The sequence below is a fragment of the Canis lupus genome, chromosome 36, assembly GCF_011100685.1.
Source record: "Canis lupus familiaris isolate Mischka breed German Shepherd chromosome 36, alternate assembly UU_Cfam_GSD_1.0, whole genome shotgun sequence".
Lineage (NCBI taxonomy): Eukaryota > Metazoa > Chordata > Mammalia > Carnivora > Canidae > Canis > Canis lupus.
Genome location: NC_049257.1, coordinates 21,453,546 through 21,472,494, shown reverse-complemented (window position 1 = coordinate 21,472,494; position 18,949 = coordinate 21,453,546). Strand labels below are relative to the sequence as shown.

Here is an 18,949-nt window from a genome sequence, read left to right as displayed (position 1 = left end):
GGTGCATGGAGCCTGCTTCTCCCTCTGCCTATGTCTCTGCCTCTCTCTCTCTCTGTGTGTGACTATCATAAAAAAAAAAAAAAAGAAAAAGAAAGAAATAAGAAAGGACAGATAATGAGTTAGATTTCAATCTACAGCTGTGCTGTCCAATACGGTATAACTAGCCACATATGCCTATTTAAATAAAAATTAATTAAAATTAAATAAAACTAAAAATTCGGGGGATCCCTGGGTGGTTCAGCGGTTTAGCGCCTGCCTTCAGCCCAGGGCATGATCCTGGGGTCCCGGAATCAGGTCCCACATCGGGCTCCCTGCACGGAGTCTGCTTCTCCCTCTGCCTGTGTCTCTGCCTCTGTGTGTGTGTGTGTGTGTGTGTGTGTGTGTGTCTCATGAATAAATAAAATCTTAAAAAAAAACAACTAAAAATTCAGCTCCTTAGTCAAGATGGCCACCTGTGATTAGTGGCTACCATATTGGACAGCAGATTATAGAACATTTCCAGCATCACAGAAAGCTCTAGTACAGTGTTGATTTATAAACTTTGAGTTGACAGAACCAAATTCAAGTGAGTATTATTTTAATATCCCTAATGCTGGATTCCTGGAAAGTTCAGGATGAAGAAATGCAAAATCCAACCATATAAACAATCTGAGTGGGAACTGCAAACTGTGAATATAACAAATGAAGTAATTCACATTATTTGATTATAAGGTCCTAGAATACATGAACACACCCCAGTTGATGATAGGAGGTCACTGATAAGGCAACTATAAATAGAGTTTGGAGAGGCCCAGTGAAGTTGCCGACAAGAATCTGGTCAGCATCCTAGCTCAAATCCCTGGTTGGTAACTTCAGATACGCCTGTAAGGGCAAATATTACATGCAATACAAAAATTTTCTTAGATATAAGATACCTATAGCTTCAAATCTCATCTAAGAGGCAAAACTCCCTTATCAAAAGTAACTGCAGCTCCCTAGAATGGTAACAGCCTTCCTTAATGAGTAAGCATATTTCAACTATAAAAAGATTTAGAATTAAATATACAAATGCTTGAGAAGGGAATCAAAGTCAGATGTTAATGTTTTTGTATAAGAGAGCTATGCAGAAACTGATCTTTTATATACTTACAAAATTTAAGAGGATCTGGCTTGTACGAATGACTGGCTTATAACAAATTCAAAATGTGTAACTAACTGAGCTATAGATTTAGAATTGTAATTCTAAGCTGAAATCTTGTAAGTTTATAAATAACATTTGAACATTGAAAAGACTTTAAGGTCACAGTGCTTAAAAAGTCAGCTTAAGGAATGCCTGGGTGGCTCAGTCAATTACACATCTGCCTTCAGCTCAGGTCCTGATCCGAGGGTCCTGGGATCGAGCCCCATTTTGGGCTCCCTGCTCAGTGGGGAGTCAGCTTGTCCCTCAGCCCCTCCCTTGGCTTGTGCTCCGCACTCTCTCTCTTGCTCACTCCTTCTAATAAAATCTTTAAAGATTAATAAAAATTAAAAGCCAGTTTAATATTTACATGAATGATCTAGTACCTAGGAGCATTTTATTACCTCAAACAAATGATATACTTAAGAAAATTGAACATAACGTATACTAAATACTATTTTAATTATTTTAGCCAATTTCTATGCAGCAATATCTATAAAAACAGTAGTTAGATAAGCACTTCATATTAAAATCAATAAATAACTATTCAAACCTAAAATTAGCAACCACCTGAGTGCCCATCCTTAATATAATAAATTGAATTGGGCACCTGGGTGGCTCAGTTAGTTAATAGTCTGCCTTGGGCTCCGGTCATGATCCAGAGACCTAGGACTGAGCCCAAAGTCAGGCTCCCTGCTCAGAGGGGAATCTGATTCTCCCTCTCCCTTTTCTCTTTCCCCTGCTCGTGCACGCTCTCTCTCTCTCTCTCACTCTCTCTCTCAAATAAATAAAATATTTAAAAAAATAAATTGCAGTATATATTCACCCAATGGAATACTATCCAGCAGTAAGACTGAACAAAATACAACTAGACATAACAACACAGATGAGTATTACAAACATAATGATGAGGGAGAAAAGCCACACACAAAAGAACACACACTGCATGACTGCACTAATATAAAGTTCAAAACAAGCAAATCCAAACTATGTAGTTCAAGGTACTGGTATCCTGGTGGGAGGTGGAGAGGGACATGAAGAAGGCTTCTGGAGACTGGTAATGCTGTTTCTTAATCTAAATACATAAGATAGATGTGTTCACTTTGTGAAAAGTAATTAAGCTGTACACTTATAACCTGCACATTTATAAGTTATGCAATAGTTCAATAAAGTTTAACAACAAAAAAATATGTATACAAACATATAACTACCCAAATAAGATTGTAAGCCACATACCACCCCCAAATTATCCCAGAACTATCAGTACTATGTATACTTTACTTTGGAAACATGAACATATCAAAGAAAGAAAGGGAAAAGGAAGGACATGTCCCAGGAATAGCAACAATTCTGGTATGCAGCTAGAGTAGGTAGTAGGTAGCAACGAAATACAAGGCTTAGAAAGGCCGATTTGCTCCCCTGGAAGACCTTAACTGTCCTAACCAGTAAACTCTGGATAAATATATTCAGTAGGCAATGGGGATGTCACATGCAAATGATGCAGGTGGAAGACTATTTACCTACCATAAAGTTTTCAGCCTTTTCCCTAATTTATCCAAAACTATACCAGCAATACCTCCATTCTCTGACATCCAGCTTCCAATCTGGAGGAACTTCAGAAGAGTAACTATCCTGGTTGCCTCTCCCCAACTGTCACACAGTCATCCCTTCTTATGGAAGGAGCGATTTATCTGGTTAGTGATTTCTGAGAAGCACCAAGCAACTGGGGTCAGCCTTTTATCTGGCCTTAGAATCCACCAAATACAAATACTTAGACTGGTTATACTGCAGTCTCTCTCCGGGCCATGTACAAGGCTTACTGGAGCTGGCTCTGCCCTTGCAGGGGAGGCCTTCTGTAGTCCAGTATTACCTATGACTAAGTCTATCCAATTCAAGGTAACTATTAGGTAGTCCAGATCTAAGCCATATTCTCCAACAAGCTTTATTTGTAATAAAGCTGACATTTTTATCTCCACCTATCTATACTCTTATGTCTTTTCAATTGATTCTGAACTCAGATGTGAGGCAGTGATAAAATTAAATATTACTCCTAAAGCCTAACAAATAAAAAGAGTACTAATGAAGGGAGGGCGATTACTACTTTGTGTCAAAAGCCTAAAAGCTACTCAGGATACTTTGATTTGGTTTGGAATTGAAATTAACATACTAATGTGTAGAACAGAAACTCTCTTCTCAATAATAAGAAAATAAAACTGAAAGGAATAATACTTGCTTAACATTTGCTTTTAAAGTGTTCCGTAGGGACACCTGGGTGGCTCAGTGGTTGAACATCTTGCCTTTGGCTCAGGTCATGATCTCCTGGGATTGAGTCTCGTACTGGGCTCCCTTCAGGGCGCCTGCTTCTCCCTCAGTCTATGTCTCTGCCTCTCTCCGTGTGTCTCTCATGAATAAATAAATAAAATCTTTTAAAAAAATAAAAAGCAAAAAAAAAAAGTGTTCCATAAAGTATCTCATCTGACTACAACAGCATTCCATTCTTCTGCAGCCTAAAAAGAGATCCATTTAACTTTTCCTAGGTATTTTTATTAAGTGACTGGGGGGTAGGTGGCTTTATACAGTAAGTAACTTCCTGACATAAAGAAGTCTATTGGCAGAAAATGTGGTCCATCCCAAAATGATACTTGCAATGTAAAAGAAGTATGTTTCCATTTTATTCTCAACATTATTTTCTCACAAATGAAACAGCAAAATTCACTCACAGAAGGAAATACGCTGGTCTATTTCTTAAAACCATGCATAACATTTTCCAAAATTATGAATTTCACTTTGATAGGATCATACATCTTATAATTTATTCAGTAAGTACAATATAAGTTAATGCCTTAGCTATATGACACTGTATTTAATCATGATCTCTTCAATTACAAATGGTTGAAACCTGGTATGACAAAGATGCCCTCCTAGGAAACATTTACAAGATGTTAACTTTTTTTCCTCCTGAAAAAAAGCTTCTAGTACATGTTAAATAACACATCTTTTTTTAAAGAATGGTGTGCATAAATGGTAGTATAAGTAAATTAAGCAATTAGTAGCAGTATTAATTAAAGATCTTCTTTTGATCTAGCAGAAGAGTTTATAACTTCTGTAAAAATTGCCATAGAACAATTCTGACTAACCCAAACCACAACTGGGAAAGCCGTTAACAGTGCAGAGGGATGGATGTCACAAGGGATTTTTTTTTCTTCTCGTTTTTTAACATTACAATAGCTTTTTTTAAACTGAAAAAATCCAAAACCGAGGCATAAAAATGTCACATACTTAATTAGTATATACACTGTGATTTTTATAATCTAAAAGAAACTATTCATTGAGTAAGATGCAACTTAAAGAAAAACAGAGGGTCCAAAAGTAAACCATCACTCAAAACTCTGCTCAGCAACCTCAAATAATGAGAATATATGTTCCTGGATAGAAGTAACTAGAACTCCAAGAATGCAGAGGAGACCAACATGGTAAGTACAAAAGGTTGTGATCAGCCAGTCCTCTTAAAAGTCCACATTCCTCAGGACTCTTACCATCCATTTTCTATTATCGTCTCCAAATTCCCATGACATATAGTCACATAATTTTATGTATTACCTAATGCACTAATTTCCAAAACTCAAAACCATCTTTTCCCCTCTATTCTCACTGCCATCACCTTGATTTAATCCTTTATTATTTCTCATCTGTTCTGCTACAACAGCTCCCTAACTGGTCTCCCTATGTGCATCCTCATCCTTCTCCAGTCCATTCTTAACAGTGTAGCTGGATACAAACGCAAACCCAATCTGATCAAGTCTCTTCCCAGGTTAACTGCCTCAGAGGTTTGCCATGACCCGTGGCTGCTTCATTTTTCTTCATTACATTTATCACCATCTGACATACTATATTACTTGTTTGTTTGCTATCCCCGCCCCAACGAGAAAATAAGTCCTTAAGGACAGGTTTTGTCCACTGTTTTATGGTGCATAGCAAGCACTGAAATAGTCACACATGAATGAATTAACAAGCAAGTGAATGAAGGAATGGACTGACGACCACCAGGTCAAGGCCTCCATGACCTGCCAGTGCCCTACTCCTTTTACTTCACTTCCACCTCTACCAATACTGAATTGTTTAGTTACTTAAATATATATGCACTTTCATGCCACCTTACTTTGCCATATGCTAATATCTTTGCCTGGAACTCTCTTCACCATCCAACCAACCTGCCACACCATCATCCATATTTTAAAACGTCTCCAGAAGGCTTCCCTTGACCCCAAGGATAATCACTCTCCTTTCCATTGTGCTATCTTTGTACCTATATTTATAGCGGCTCTACTCAAACTGTACTGGAATGTGTATATCCCTTACTATTGTGAATTCCTTAAGGCCAAGGACAATTATTCATCCTTCTGCCTTCAGTCCTTAGGACATTACTTGTCATAAAGCAATTATTCTGTAAACATTGGGTAGATTAACATATGCATGACTATCCTACAAAGAAAATGAAAACACGAAGTTTCAAAAAGTCACTCCTCCAACTCCATAATGATAACTAGCCATGAGTTAGAAAAATTACAACTAATTACCTCATCCAAGGTAATCAGAGAGGAGTTATACAAATAACACACATCACCAAGTGATTCCAAATAAGTGACATACAGTCACACTCAAATTTTATTAAACCCTGGCTCCTTGCTTCATCATTTGTCTTCCCTTTCGACTCAGCTCTGCTGCTGGCAAACTGAGGCCCAACTAAGCAGGAGGAGTTGAAGGGAGACCTTGGTTCCCCATTAACAATATAGTTAAGTAGATCACTTTCTAAGGGAGCTTTTGATGTTCCATATAATACAAGTTTTTATGTTCCCTCATATTTTGACTCAAACTTCAAAATATTTGAACAGGACTAGATTTTCTCACTAGCCACACCTAACTCTGAATGAAAGACCGGAGCTTTCTACAAGGTGTAATCTATGCCAATAGTAAGTTACAGTTGTGGCTTCTGTCTATAGAATAACCACATAAACCAGTCACCTTCAGCCATAGGAAGCCTCATTCATCACCCCAGTGTACCTTATAAACATTACTATATTTCTCTGGCTGCTGCAGACCAAGGCCCCTAAATCTAACAATAAGGAACACCTGATGTACTTACTTAGTTCTAACAACGTGAACATGCATATAAATGTACAATCATGCAGATACATACAAATAAATAGACATAAGTGTACATGAAACCATTTAGGGAAAAAAAAAAGTTTTAAACCCAGTGATGGCTAATATAACATCAAGTGAAGCCTGAGGCCAAGATGTGATCCTTGAATCCACCGCCCACCCCAATCATTCAGGAAACAAGTTTAAAAATTTAAGTCTTGGGACACCTGGGTGGCTCAGCGGTTTGGCCTCTGCCTTCGGCTCAGGGCGTGACTGGAATCCAGTCCCGCATGGAGTCTGCTTCTCCCTCTGCCTCTTTCTCTGTGTCTCTTGTGAATAAATAAATAAAATCTTAAAAAAAAAAATTTACGTCTTAATTATTTTTTCAAATAGGTTTGCCTATTCCCAATATTATGCCTTAGTTCAGAATGGCAATACTTGTCATTAGAGTAAGAGTCTCCTAAATGACTTCTCTGTCCTTGGACTCCATGAAAATTGCATCTATAATTTCATTTGGTAAAGGGTTATGTAACTGGCAATGCACTAAGCCCTTGATCACCTAACTCTGTATCGTTGAATTCTCACAGCAACACTCAAAGCAGGAATTACTATCACTTTCAGACAAGGGACTGAAGCTCTGTGAAAGGTTAAGTGACACTTGCCCAAGGTCATGCAACTGGAACTGTGTAGTGGAAATTCAAACTCAGGTCTTCCTTCCCAGCCCTTATACATTCAACTGCTTAACCTTCTTCAATTCAGTCCCCAATGGGACCTTTCTAAAAGGTAAATGTAATCATGTTTTGCCCTCACATAAAATCCTGCAAACAAGACTTGCCTCCAACCCTCACCCTCTATTATTCTCAGCTCCTCCTACCACATTGAACTCAACCAGTTTCCTAATCTTTCACTGCTTTACCTGTGAACACATTGTTTTTCTGCCAAGAACACTTTTCTCTTTCACCAGGTTACTTCCAAACCAAACTTCAAGATCCACTCAATCCTTACTCCCGGAAGCCTTCCACCTTACATACATATCTAAAACTGGGTTAAAGGGGGGAATCCCCGGGTGGCTCAGCGGTTTAGCGCTGCCTTCAGCCCAGGGCCTGGTCCTGGAGACGCGGTATCGAGTCCTACGTCGGGCTCCCTGCGTGGAGCCTGCTTCTCCCTCTGCCTGTGTCTCTGCCTCCCTCTCTCTCTCTCTCTCTCTCTCTCTCTCTCCCTGTGTCTCTCATGAATACATAAAATCTTTAAAAAATAAAATAAATAAATAAAACTGGGTTAAGTGACCATTTGCTATGGTCACCAGCTAAATTTCTTATCACACCGTATTCTACCTTTACCTTACTAGGCTGTTAGCTCCTAAAGTAAATATTGCATTTTTAAGTCTCTGTATTCCTGGCAGAGTATACACCCGGCAGAGGAAGGACTCATGGATGCGGAATTACTGAATGAATTCGTCATAAGTAGTACAAGCTAAGAATTTGGCCCTCGAGTTAATAAGATGTATTTGGGAATCTGAAACAAACTTCTAAATGTCCTACTCGTTCATCTGTAGATGACTGTACCTACCTCAGAGTTTGGAGAGGAGTAAAAGAAGTAATAGATTTAACAGTCTCTGGCACATGGACAAGCACCCATGAAACATTACCCACACTTTCTCTCACCCTGAAAGTTCATCCGCGTGACAAGGGCCACATCTCAGAAAAGAGTTTGTTCTAGTAGCTTCCAACAGCGCTTAATATTTCTCCAAAAAGTACTAAGTCAAGATCTCAAAAAAAAATCCTCATCCACAGGCAAGGGGCTTTCAGCTTCTAGTTACACCGGAGCTCAGCAGCCACCACCACAGTCTGAATCATTAGTTAGCTTCTGAAGTTGTTTTTGTTTTGTTTTGTTTTTTGGGGTTTTTTTTGCTTATCACCACCCCTCACTTTCCTCCCTCAAAGTCAAGGCCCGTGCCCCTCAGCAAACGCACACCTGCCCCACAGACACCCCGTCAGCACCTTCCTCCAAGAGCCACACCACCCAGGCTTGCGCCAATTGCAAGAGACCCAGCATCCAGTACACGCTTCCATCAGGCTTCTTGGGAGGCGCATCACGGAACCCTCTGTATCCGCTGCAAGACCTTATCATGCCCAAGAATTAATTCAAGATCATGAATTCCTGGTAATTAAGAATCCAAGAAAGCGGGGGGGGGGGTGGCTGAAGCCTTCCCCCCCCAAAAAAAAGAGTTCTTCAGATTTTGTGACTCTCGAGTAAGGGAGCCAGAACCCGGCATCCCGCGCCGCCGCCTTCCTGCCGGAGCCCGGGGTCCCGTCCACCCTCTCGGGAGATGCGCCTGCCCTTCCGGGGACCAGGCTGCCTCCGTCGCCCCCCGCAGCACGGGCCCCGCCCGCCGCCGCCGCCGCCAGCCCGCTCCGCCGAGCCGCTGCTCACCGCTTCTTGGGGATGGTGCCCGACTCCTGCGCGGCGGGAGCGGCAGTGGGCGCCGCCGGCGCCGCCGCCGCCGCGGCTCTCCGCGCTTTGCACTCATTGGTACTCACAGCCTCCCAGGGCCGGCCCCGCAGATGGCCCGAGAGAACCCGGAGCCTCCGCCCCGCTCGGTCCCGGCCCGGGTGGGAGTCCCGGCCCCCGCCCGCCGCGGAGCCTGAGCCCGCGCCCACGCCCGGCCCTCCGGCTGCAGCCGCCGCCTCCGCCATGGCTTCCGCCTTGTGCCACCGCCCGGACCGCTGGGCGCGGGTGAAAGGTCACTCAGAGCGGCGCCCGGCGCGACCATTCGCTGCGGCGCATCCCGGCAGCCACCGCGGCGGCTGGGCGGCGGGTGCCATGCGCCGGCAGCCGCACGGTCTCAGCGCCCGCCCACCCGCCCGCCCTCCGCGGTCACGCCTCGGACGCCCAGCACCTGCCCCGCAGGTGAGTTCCAGCCGTCCCCGGATTGCGCCGAGCCGGAATCCCCACCGCAGCCCCCCTCCCCCCCGCCAGGTGCCCCAGCACCCTCCCGGGCCCCCGTGTAGCTCCCCGGGGCCGACGCCTAGGACAGCGCCATCCTTCCCCTGAACCAGCCCCTTCTACTCCCCCCGCGTGTCCCCTCCGCTTCACCAAACTTAAAACGGACTCCTCGCCCGTAACCATCAGACCAAATAGCTGTCATTTATTTCCTCATCGCCTACTTCGTGATCGGCGCTGTGCTTAACGCTAGACCTCAAGCAATCTCCCATTTTACAGATGAAAAAAACTGAGGCTCAGAGAACTGACCGGCCTAAGGACGTAAAGCTGAGCTGCAAACCGAGATTTCCTTTCCGCTCGTTACTGAATGATGTGCCTCCCTCCTTACTTGCCTACAGGCAGAGTTTTTTGTTGCTACAGAGAGAATTACCCAACGGCTGTTTTTAGAACTTCTCAGAACTTCTCGCTTGGCTACAAATGCACTTTTCTGGGTAACGGCACTTGGTGAAATTAGGGAGACGTCATAGGGCAGGGCTCCATAAGTGTCTTCGGCCAGTGCATTAGATAGGCTTTTGTTTTTATAAAGCACCTTGCAGGCCTAACCATTAGAAGAGGTAAGGTTCCTTCTGGCATACGGTGCAATTCAAAGATGAGCCTTGGGAATGGTAAGAAAAAGAGTTGTCACCGGCATTCCCAGCCCAATGAAGTCCCCTTCTTTCTAACATGCGCTCCATGAAAGTTAAGACATTCCAGGAGTTGACTAACACAAAAGAATTACTTAATACTCCTGAGAAAGACCTGATTTAAATGCCAGATATCCAGATCTTAAGAAAGAGATCAGCATTAAGTAACCATTCTAGCTCTAGAATCACATACCCAACTCCTCTGTAGCTGCTCCTTTTCTCCATTGGCATTTCAAATGGAGGAGTGAAGAAAAGGGACAAGAGGAGTAACTGAGTGCTCTAAAGAGAGAGTCTCCTCAAGCTTGAGAGTTCAGCTACTCTAACCCTCAAGTTTCTCACACCCTTTCTACATGTTACTAGAACAGCATTAAAATACCAACTAGTGGGCAGCCTGGGTGGCTCAGAGGTTTAGTGCTGCCTTCCGCCCAGGGCGTGATCCTGGAGACCTGGGATCGAGTCCCACATCGGGCTCCCTGCATGGGGCCTGCTTGTGTCTCTGCCTCTCTCTCTTTCCCTGTGTCTCTCGTTAATAAATAAGTTAAATTAAAAAAAAAAAAAAACCAACTAGCACATTTGCCTGCAATCATGTAAAATTGGCACTTTTCTTGCCAAAATGCTATATTATAAATAACAACGTCCTCAATTTTTTGGAATGCGACTGACTGCTCTATTAATTTTTGCTTGACTCTCAGCTTAACACTAGTCAACAGTTAACTGATTTCTTCACTGTTGTCCAAATTGAAGTGTGGATATGCTTCCCATCAGCTCACAGGAGGCAATATTTAAAAGTTTTGCACATATCAACAGAGTAACAAAAAGCCTTTCCTCCTGGGTGATGAAAAGTTTGATGTAAACCAAAATTATATACCAGTGGAAAAACTACTGATAGTTTTTTTCAAATATGTATGTAGTAATGAAGTACAGGTAGTAAAAGCAAATGTACCTAATTCTCTGAGATGCGAAAGTATCATAAGTCAATACCTCATCTACATGACATAATCAGGCTAATTAGGAGTTAAGATATATGTGTGGGGGGGGGGGGAATGTATGGTACTGTTGGTTAGAATAAGTGTGATGTAGATGATCCTGGTGAAGAGTTTCCTACCCCCTCTCCTTACAAAAGCAAAGCCCAAGCAGAGTGCCATGAAGTATATTTCAAAGAAAGAATGTTTCACACAAAGCATGGTCCATTGAGATGCTTATGATTCCTAGAAAAAGCAAAATCTCGGTGAATATAACATTCAGTGGGGCCATCTCAATACACCTGTTCCTTCTGAGTCCTGGAACACTTGGCGCTTAATAGCCTAGATCCTAATGGAGGGCGGACCACATGCACAGAAACAAAGGGTGAGCCCAAGAACATGAGGAATTTTAAATGGAATGGCTTTTATTTGCATTTATATCTCTTCTAATATGAGGCACAAAAAAGTCTAAATAGGTGAGATTAATGCCTGAAACATGCACAAAATTTCTTTACAGCCCTGATTTCCATTACTTCTCTGCAGAACTGCTGGCTTATTTTTACTTGACTCTCAGAGAGCTTAGTCTAACACTAGTCAATAGTTCACTGATTTCTTCACCGTTGTCCAATTGAGGTTTATTTTTACTTGACTCTCAGAGAGTTTAGTCTAACACTAGGCAATAGTTCACTGATTTCTCCACCGTTGTCTCACGAATTCTCAGGAAGCAAAGTTTACAAATTTTGCGTACATCAACAGAATAACCTGCTTTAAGGAAATCCCTGAATTAAGGAATTCTTGCACTTAATACATGTTTATTACAAAATATAACACAGAGAAAAGTGAGCTAAAGCATAAATTATCACAAATCAAACACCCCTGTAACTTTCATTTATATTGAGAAATAGAACATTGCTAGCACCCTGGAAATCCCCCTATGCCTTCTCCCAATCCCTTCACTCTCCCTACCTGCTGAAGGTAACCACCATCCTCAGTTTTATAGTACACATTTCCTTGTTTTTCTTTATGGTTCTCACAATTAGGCATGCATCCCTTACCTGCTTTTTGAATTTATATGATCATATATATGGTATGTTCTTCTTTGGTTTCTTTGACATGTTTGTGATATTTATCCATATTATTGCATGTAGTTATAGTGCATCCATTTTCTTTGCCATATAGTATTCCTTTAAATATATATACCAGAGGTTTTTTTTTTGTTTTGTTTTGTTTTTTGAGATTTTTATTTATTTATTTATTTTTAATTTTTATTTATTTATGATAGTCACAGAGAGAGAGAGAGAGGCAGAGACACAGGCAGAGGGAGAAGCAGGCTCCATGCACCAGGAGCCTGACGTGGGACTCGACCCGGGTCTCCAGGATCGCGCCCTGGGCCAAAGGCAGGCGCTAAACCACTGCGCCACCCAGGGATCCCCGAGATTTTTATTTATTCATGAGAGACAGAGAGAGAGAGAGAGGCAGAGGGAGAAGCAGGCTCCATGCAGGGAGCCCGATGTGGGACTCGATCCCGGGTCTCCAGGATCACGCTGAAGGCAGCGCTATACTGCTGAGCCACCGGGGCTACCCAAGTTTATCTATTCTATAATTAATGGACTATTGTCGATAAGGCTGGGACTATTGTGGATAAGCTTGCTATGAACATTTTTGCTTATGTCTCTAGTTGTACATGTAGATGAATTTCTGTTAAGTACCCACGTAAGAGTAGCATTACTAGGTCACCAACTATGCATATGTTTAATAGGTAGTGAATTGCCAAACTATTCCACAGAAATTGCACAAATGTATCCCAGCAGCATATGAGAATTGCCATTGTTCTACCATATGTTTTGTCAGTCTAGTTAAGTTTTAGCTATTATCTACTATTAACTGTGATTCATATCTCCCTGATTACTAATGAAGTCGAGGGACTTTTTTGTATGTTTGTTGACCATTTGGATATCATCATTTGTGAATGTATAATGAAAATAAATCTCTTGTATTGCCTTCTAGAAGCCTTATAGTTTTTCCTTTCATCTATAGTTTACTTGGAATTAATTTTTGTTTATGGGGTAAAGATCAGGTTTCTGGGGGTTTTTTCCATATGAGTATCCAGCTGTTTTAGTACCACTTGTTGAAATGATCTCGTTCCAGGGGTGCCTGGGTGGCTTAGTCAGTTGAACATCCAACTTCTTGATTTCAGCCCAGGTCATGATCTCAGAGTGTTGAGATCAAGCACCACATCAGGCTCTGCACTCAGTGGGAGTCTGGTTGGGATTCTCTCTCTTCCCTCCCTCTGCTCATCCCCCCAGCTTGGGCATGCATAATCTCTCTCTCTCTCTCTCTCTCTCTCTCTCTCTCAAATAAATAAATCTTAAAAAAAAAAAAATCAGATCTTGTTCTACATTGCCATCTTTGTCATAAGTGTCCAAATAGCATTTGTCTATCTCTGGGCTCTGTATTTTAATCCATTGGTCTATTTGTCTATCTTATGCCAGTATCACATGTCTTAACTATGGTATACTCTTTTATTTTATTATTTTTTTGGTACTCTTTTAGATCTTCTACATACAATTATATCAATATCATTTGTGAACGATAACAGTTAATTTCTTCAGTTGATTTCTTTCTGATCCTTATACCTTACACTTTTTTTCCTTGCCTTATTCAGCTGGCTAGGAACTCAAGTACAATGTTGAATTGAAGTTGTAAGAGTAGCACCCTTATCTTATTCCTGGTTTCAAAGGGAAATGTCTCAACATTTCACCATTGTTTGAAGTGGTTTGCTAGTTGTTGTTCTTTTTTTTCCTTAACCTTTTAGTAGATTAAGGAGCTCCCTTTCTAATCCTAGTTTGTTGAGAGTTTTTATCATGGATATATATTGAGTTTTATCAGATGTTTATTCTGCATCTGTTGAGATGATAACATGATTTTTCTCTTTTGTTCTGTTAGTACAGTAAATTACATGGATTGTTTTTCCACTGTTAACCAATCTTGCAATGCTAGCATAAATCCAACTTGATCATGAAGTATTGGCCTTTTTATATATTACTTAATAGTGACTTAAAATTTGTTTAAGATTTTGCTTCTAGTAAGGCTGGTCTATTATTTTCCTAATAGGAGCATGTCAACTTTTGCTGGCCTCATGAAACCAGCTAGTGAGTACTCCTTTGTTTTCTAAGTTTTGAGAAGAGTTTGTGTAAAATTGATCATTATTTCTTCCTTTGTTAGAATTCGCCAAAGAAATGGTCTGAACCTAGAGCTTGCTTTACAGAAAGGTTTTTATTTATAGATTAAATAGTTTAATGTTATTCTGATTTTCTGTTTCTACTTGTTTCAGTTTTTGACTGCATTTTTTCTAGGAAATTATCTGCTTAAATTACATTTTCAAATTTATTGACAAAGTTTTCCATAGTGTCTTCTATTGTCATTTTAACAGCTATAAGATCTTTGATAATGTCCCACTTTTCATTCTCAACATTGGTTATTTTGCTCGCTCTCTCTCTCTCTCCCTCTTATCAATTTGCCAGGTATTTATCAATTTTATTACTTTTTTTTTACAGGACCAGCATTTGCCTTTGTTGATTCTATTTTATGTATGCTTTCTCTTTCATTAACTTCTGCTAATATTCCTTATTGATTCCTATCCTCTACTTTTTATTTCTTAGTTTCTTGAGGTGAATGCTTAGCTTTTTTATTTTTTAGCCTTTTTTGTATGTTTGTTTTCTAATATATGTGTTTAGGACTATACATTTTTCTCTAAGTAATTGACTTCATTCATGTTTTGGTAACAATATCTTCATTATTATCCAGTCCCAAATAATTTTCATTTGTATTTGAAAAAAATTTGTATTTGCTCTTGTTTTAGGATATAGTGTTCCCCAAAAATAAATTGGACCTAATCATTAAGTTTTTTAAATCTTAATATCCTGTTTTTTTTATTTTGTCTACTTATTTTTATCAGTTATTAAAGCATATTAAAATCTCCCACTGTTTTTATGGATTTATCTAATTTTCCTTGTACTGCTAATCTTTGCTTTCTACTTCAAAACTATGTATTAGACATGTCAAAATTATATTTTCCTGATAAATTGAATCTTTTACAACTATCAAATATCCCTCTTTGTTTTTAATAATGATTTTTGTATTGAACTCTAGCTACACCTATGTGTGTGTGTGTGTTCCTATCCTTTAACTTTTAATATTTCTGTATACATATATATTTAAATGTGTCTCTTGTTTTTTTTTAATAAACTTTTATTTATTTATGATAGTCACACACAGAGAGAGAGAGAGAGAGAGAGAGGCAGAGACACAGGCAGAGGGAGAAGCAGGCTCCATGCACCGGGAGCCCGACGTGGGATTTGATCCCGGGTCTCTAGGATCGCGCCCTGGGCCAAAGGCAGGCGCCAAACCGCTGCGCCACCCAGGGATCCCTAAATGTGTCTCTTGTAAACAGCTTAGGTGGTTGTTTTTTTTTTTAAGATTTATTTATTTTATTTTAGAGAGAGAGGTGGTGGAGGAAGGACAGAGGGAAAGAATCTCAAGCAGACTCCCCACTGAGTGGGGAGCTAATATGGGGCTTGATCTCAAGATCCTGAGATCATGACCTGAGCTGAAATCAAGAGTAGGCAACTTAACCACCTGAGCCACCCAGGTGCCCCTTACATGTTTTCTTTTAAGCAGCCCAAGTATAAAATATTGGATCATTTAGCCCATTTAAGTTTAATTGACTTACTCATATATTTGGTGTAATGGCTGAGAGCACTAGCCTCACTACCAGACAGAATTGGGTTCAAATATTGGCTCTATCATTGACCAGATATATTATCTGAGCTTCTCACACTAATATCTCAGGGCTTGGCTCCTCATCTGGAAAACTGAGATGATAATGACTACTTCCCAGAACTATTAAAGGATTAATTAGCAAAAAAATATAGTAAATTTTAATTGCTATTATGGAAGTGAAAGTGAGGCTAGTTTAAGGATGACAGGCTTCCTAGAAAAGATAATCAGTATTAGAGAGAGAACAAATAAGGCTGAATGGGTAATGTGAGACCAAATCATCAGAGCATTGAAAACTTAATGGAGGAGTCAAAACTTGATCTAGCGGGAGCTATTACAAGCTCTTGAGCAGAGGATTAGCATGATATACCTGGAAAGACTACTACTTTGGAATTCGTTCTCAAGTTGAAGCCAGCCCATTGGATATACCAGAGGACCTGTTGGCAGTTGTAAAAAGAGACCGTACCAGCAAATGATGAAGACCTGAAGAACTACAAAAGAATTTAACGATGCTTTTGAATAACAGGAGAGCACTGAACTGTGGTTAGGTGTCTCTCCAGTAAAGGGCACTGATGTAGCTTAGGAAGTGAAGATATTTAATGTGAAAGTGGCTAAAGGTGGTTCCATGTTCTGTCACAATACATTTCTATTCCAGGATGTCAATCACACCATATAGGCAAGGAGAAACTGACTTACTTAGCTAAATCATTGGGGTAGAGTTGAAAGTACTTTATGTTGTCTTACCGCTCTTAGATTACTATACAATCTAAAATTCTCTATTTCTTTATTTTTTCATATTTCTGGCAGGAGTAATTTCTAGGCTACCTACCTGTCAGATTTATTGTTAAATGAAAAGTGTGCAGGCATTTTGGAAGCCAAAATTACAGTCACTTTAAAATAATTATTTTCCTTAGGACATATAAAATCAAGATTCGATATTTTATCAATTAATACTCTAACACAGTAAACTTTTAAGTTTTCTTTTAAAGATTTTATTTATTTATTCATGAGAGACACAGAGACAGGCAGAGGGAGAAGCAGCCTCCATGCAGGGAGCCTGGTGTGGGACTCAATCCCGGGACTCCAGAGTCATGCTCTAGGCCAAAGGAAGGTGCTCAACCACTGAGCCACCAAGGTGTTCCTAAACTTTTAAGCTTTTAAGTAAAGTCTCTAGGGTATTTTAATAATCTTAAAAATTAAGACCCCCTCCCAATAGCTTTTTTTTTTTTTAAGATTTTATTTATTTATTCATAGAGATGCAGAGAGAGAGAGTAGCAGAGACACAGACAGAGGGAGAAGCAGGCTCCATGCAGAGCCCGACATGGGACTCCATCCAGGGTCTCCAAGATCACACCCTGGGCTGCTGGCGGCGCTAAACCACTGCGCCACCGGGGCTGCCCCTAGCTTTTGTTTATATCTGCTACATACCTGTCTACTTATACCGTATTAGAAATTAAAATTGAAAAACATTTAAAGTAATTCTTTATTATTTTATAATGAGAAACCAATATGTATTAATCTAAATAAAATACTTTTATTAAAAATAACTGTATTTCCCAGAGGAAAAAAACCTGAGAAGAATGGCATTCCATTACATTTTTGCAAATTTCTTTAATGCCTAGCTTAATAGCAGACAGCTGGATTCTCATATCTGCTTCTGAATTCAATCTGTTGAGATATCACGTGCCATTTAACTACTGAAAACTTAACACTCATGAGAGAATGAGAGTGAAAAAGACAAATAACACCTTAGTCTTATTATGAAAATGGTTTTGACTTTGCTGACACCCTGAAAGTGTTTCAAGCACCCACCAGGGTTTCCAGGCCACATCTTGAGAACTGCTTGCTCTAAAGTATTTCTATAGATGTCTGCTAAAATGTTTGCTGGGTAAACTCTAGACAATTAGATGCTGGAAGTGGTTCTATTGCCATAAAGTAGTATGCAGTGCCATTATTAATAAAACAAAGTTGTCAAAAATAATTAAGGCATAATTTCATAATTAAGGCAAATTCCATAATCATATAAAATATATATTTTTAAATTTCTTACATTTTGGAAATGATGCCTACACTTTAAAATCAAATTTTGAAAAAATAAAATTTCGAAATGCAATTCATGTATGAACAGAAACTTAATTCTTATAACTGGGGTCAATAAATTTAGTGTGGCTTTTGTGACATAACAAGATTTGTACTTAATCATTAATTAAGTTATTGATTTACCTTGTAAATTCAGGCTCACTCCCATTCTAGGCTTATAAAGTTATTTTTATCATTGTATTTAGATCAGTGGTAAATAGTTAAAAGGATATCCTGGACCAATTGTTCCCAAGGCAATTTTTTTTTAAGCTATGGAGATCATGGTTTGGAAATTGTTTATTTACAAATCCTACCATTTGGCCTTTTCATACCTTCAGGTTTCTTAAGCCTTCTTGATTAGTCCATTTGTGTGTGTGTGTGGACAACAGTGATCCAGTACCCAGGAAAAGAGATATTCTCAAAGATAAGTCTTTTCTGTCCTAATTCAGGTATGCTGGGAAATTTTTTTTTTCCATTGCTCAAACATATTCCCTGGGGATAAAGAAATGAAGTAAGTCTTTGAATGTGCTACAAGTCCTCCAGAGCCTCAAAGAGAGCCAAGTTTGAGGCTGTTGTGGCAAAAAGTCAGTGGTTTTCAGGCACCTGTAACAACTCTGGCTAAATCTACCTTCGGCTGCTTCAGGACTATATACATTCTTAGGAATCCTACTCCATTTTCAGAAGAACTTACGGTAGAAATAATTTGTCTGCTTAACCCTCTATAGGTGTCCCTCACCTTTCTTTCTACTCACTCATTTCCTATTATTACCTTTCCTGAATGGAGAAGCCATCTTTACTCCCTACTGCCTTAGGTTATTCTGCAAGAAAGCTACTATGAGTCTATTAGGGGTACACACACCTCTAATGGTCATCCCATCCTTATCCTTTTACAGGTAAAGAAGTTTTGTCTCTAGTCTTACTAAACCATGGCACTACCTCCCACCACCAGCAATCACATCTCCTTAAAGCTTGTAGAGGTATAAAACCCACTTTGAATCAAAAGCTTAAAATGATCTACTAACTACCCATGCAGTGTTTCCACTGCACCCCAAAATCTGCTTTTAGAGAAGCAATATCTGTTTTTGAAATCTACCTTTTAAAATCTAACCCAGGGGCACCTGGGTTGCTCAGTTAAACGTCTGCCTTTGGCTCAGGTCATGATCTCAGGGGCTCAAGCCTGGGATCAAGCCCTGTGTTGGGCTTCC

General features: G+C 40.0%; 1 protein-coding gene and 1 long non-coding RNA gene across 3 annotated transcripts in view; one reads left to right on the top strand and one right to left on the bottom strand.

Moving 5' to 3' along the window:
- The window catches only part of AGPS (alkylglycerone phosphate synthase), a 134,387-nt gene extending 124,033 nt beyond the window's left edge, over nucleotides 1-10,354 (bottom strand). The window contains exon 1 of one of the 2 annotated variants that reach the window (XM_038584941.1): nucleotides 10,118-10,354. In XM_038584941.1, coding sequence (XP_038440869.1) covers nucleotides 10,118-10,155 — 38 coding nt within the window. In that variant the 5' untranslated portion in view covers nucleotides 10,156-10,354. Of the gene's footprint in view, nucleotides 1-8,731; nucleotides 9,010-10,117 lie in introns of those variants that run through there. The other variant, XM_038584940.1, reaches the window with a different exon arrangement.
- Nucleotides 9,110-18,169, top strand: LOC119877900. Its single transcript, XR_005384778.1, has 2 exons — nucleotides 9,110-9,208; nucleotides 18,083-18,169. It is a non-coding gene; the product is annotated as an uncharacterized LOC119877900 (long non-coding RNA).
- Nucleotides 18,170-18,949: the final 780 nt, after the last annotated feature.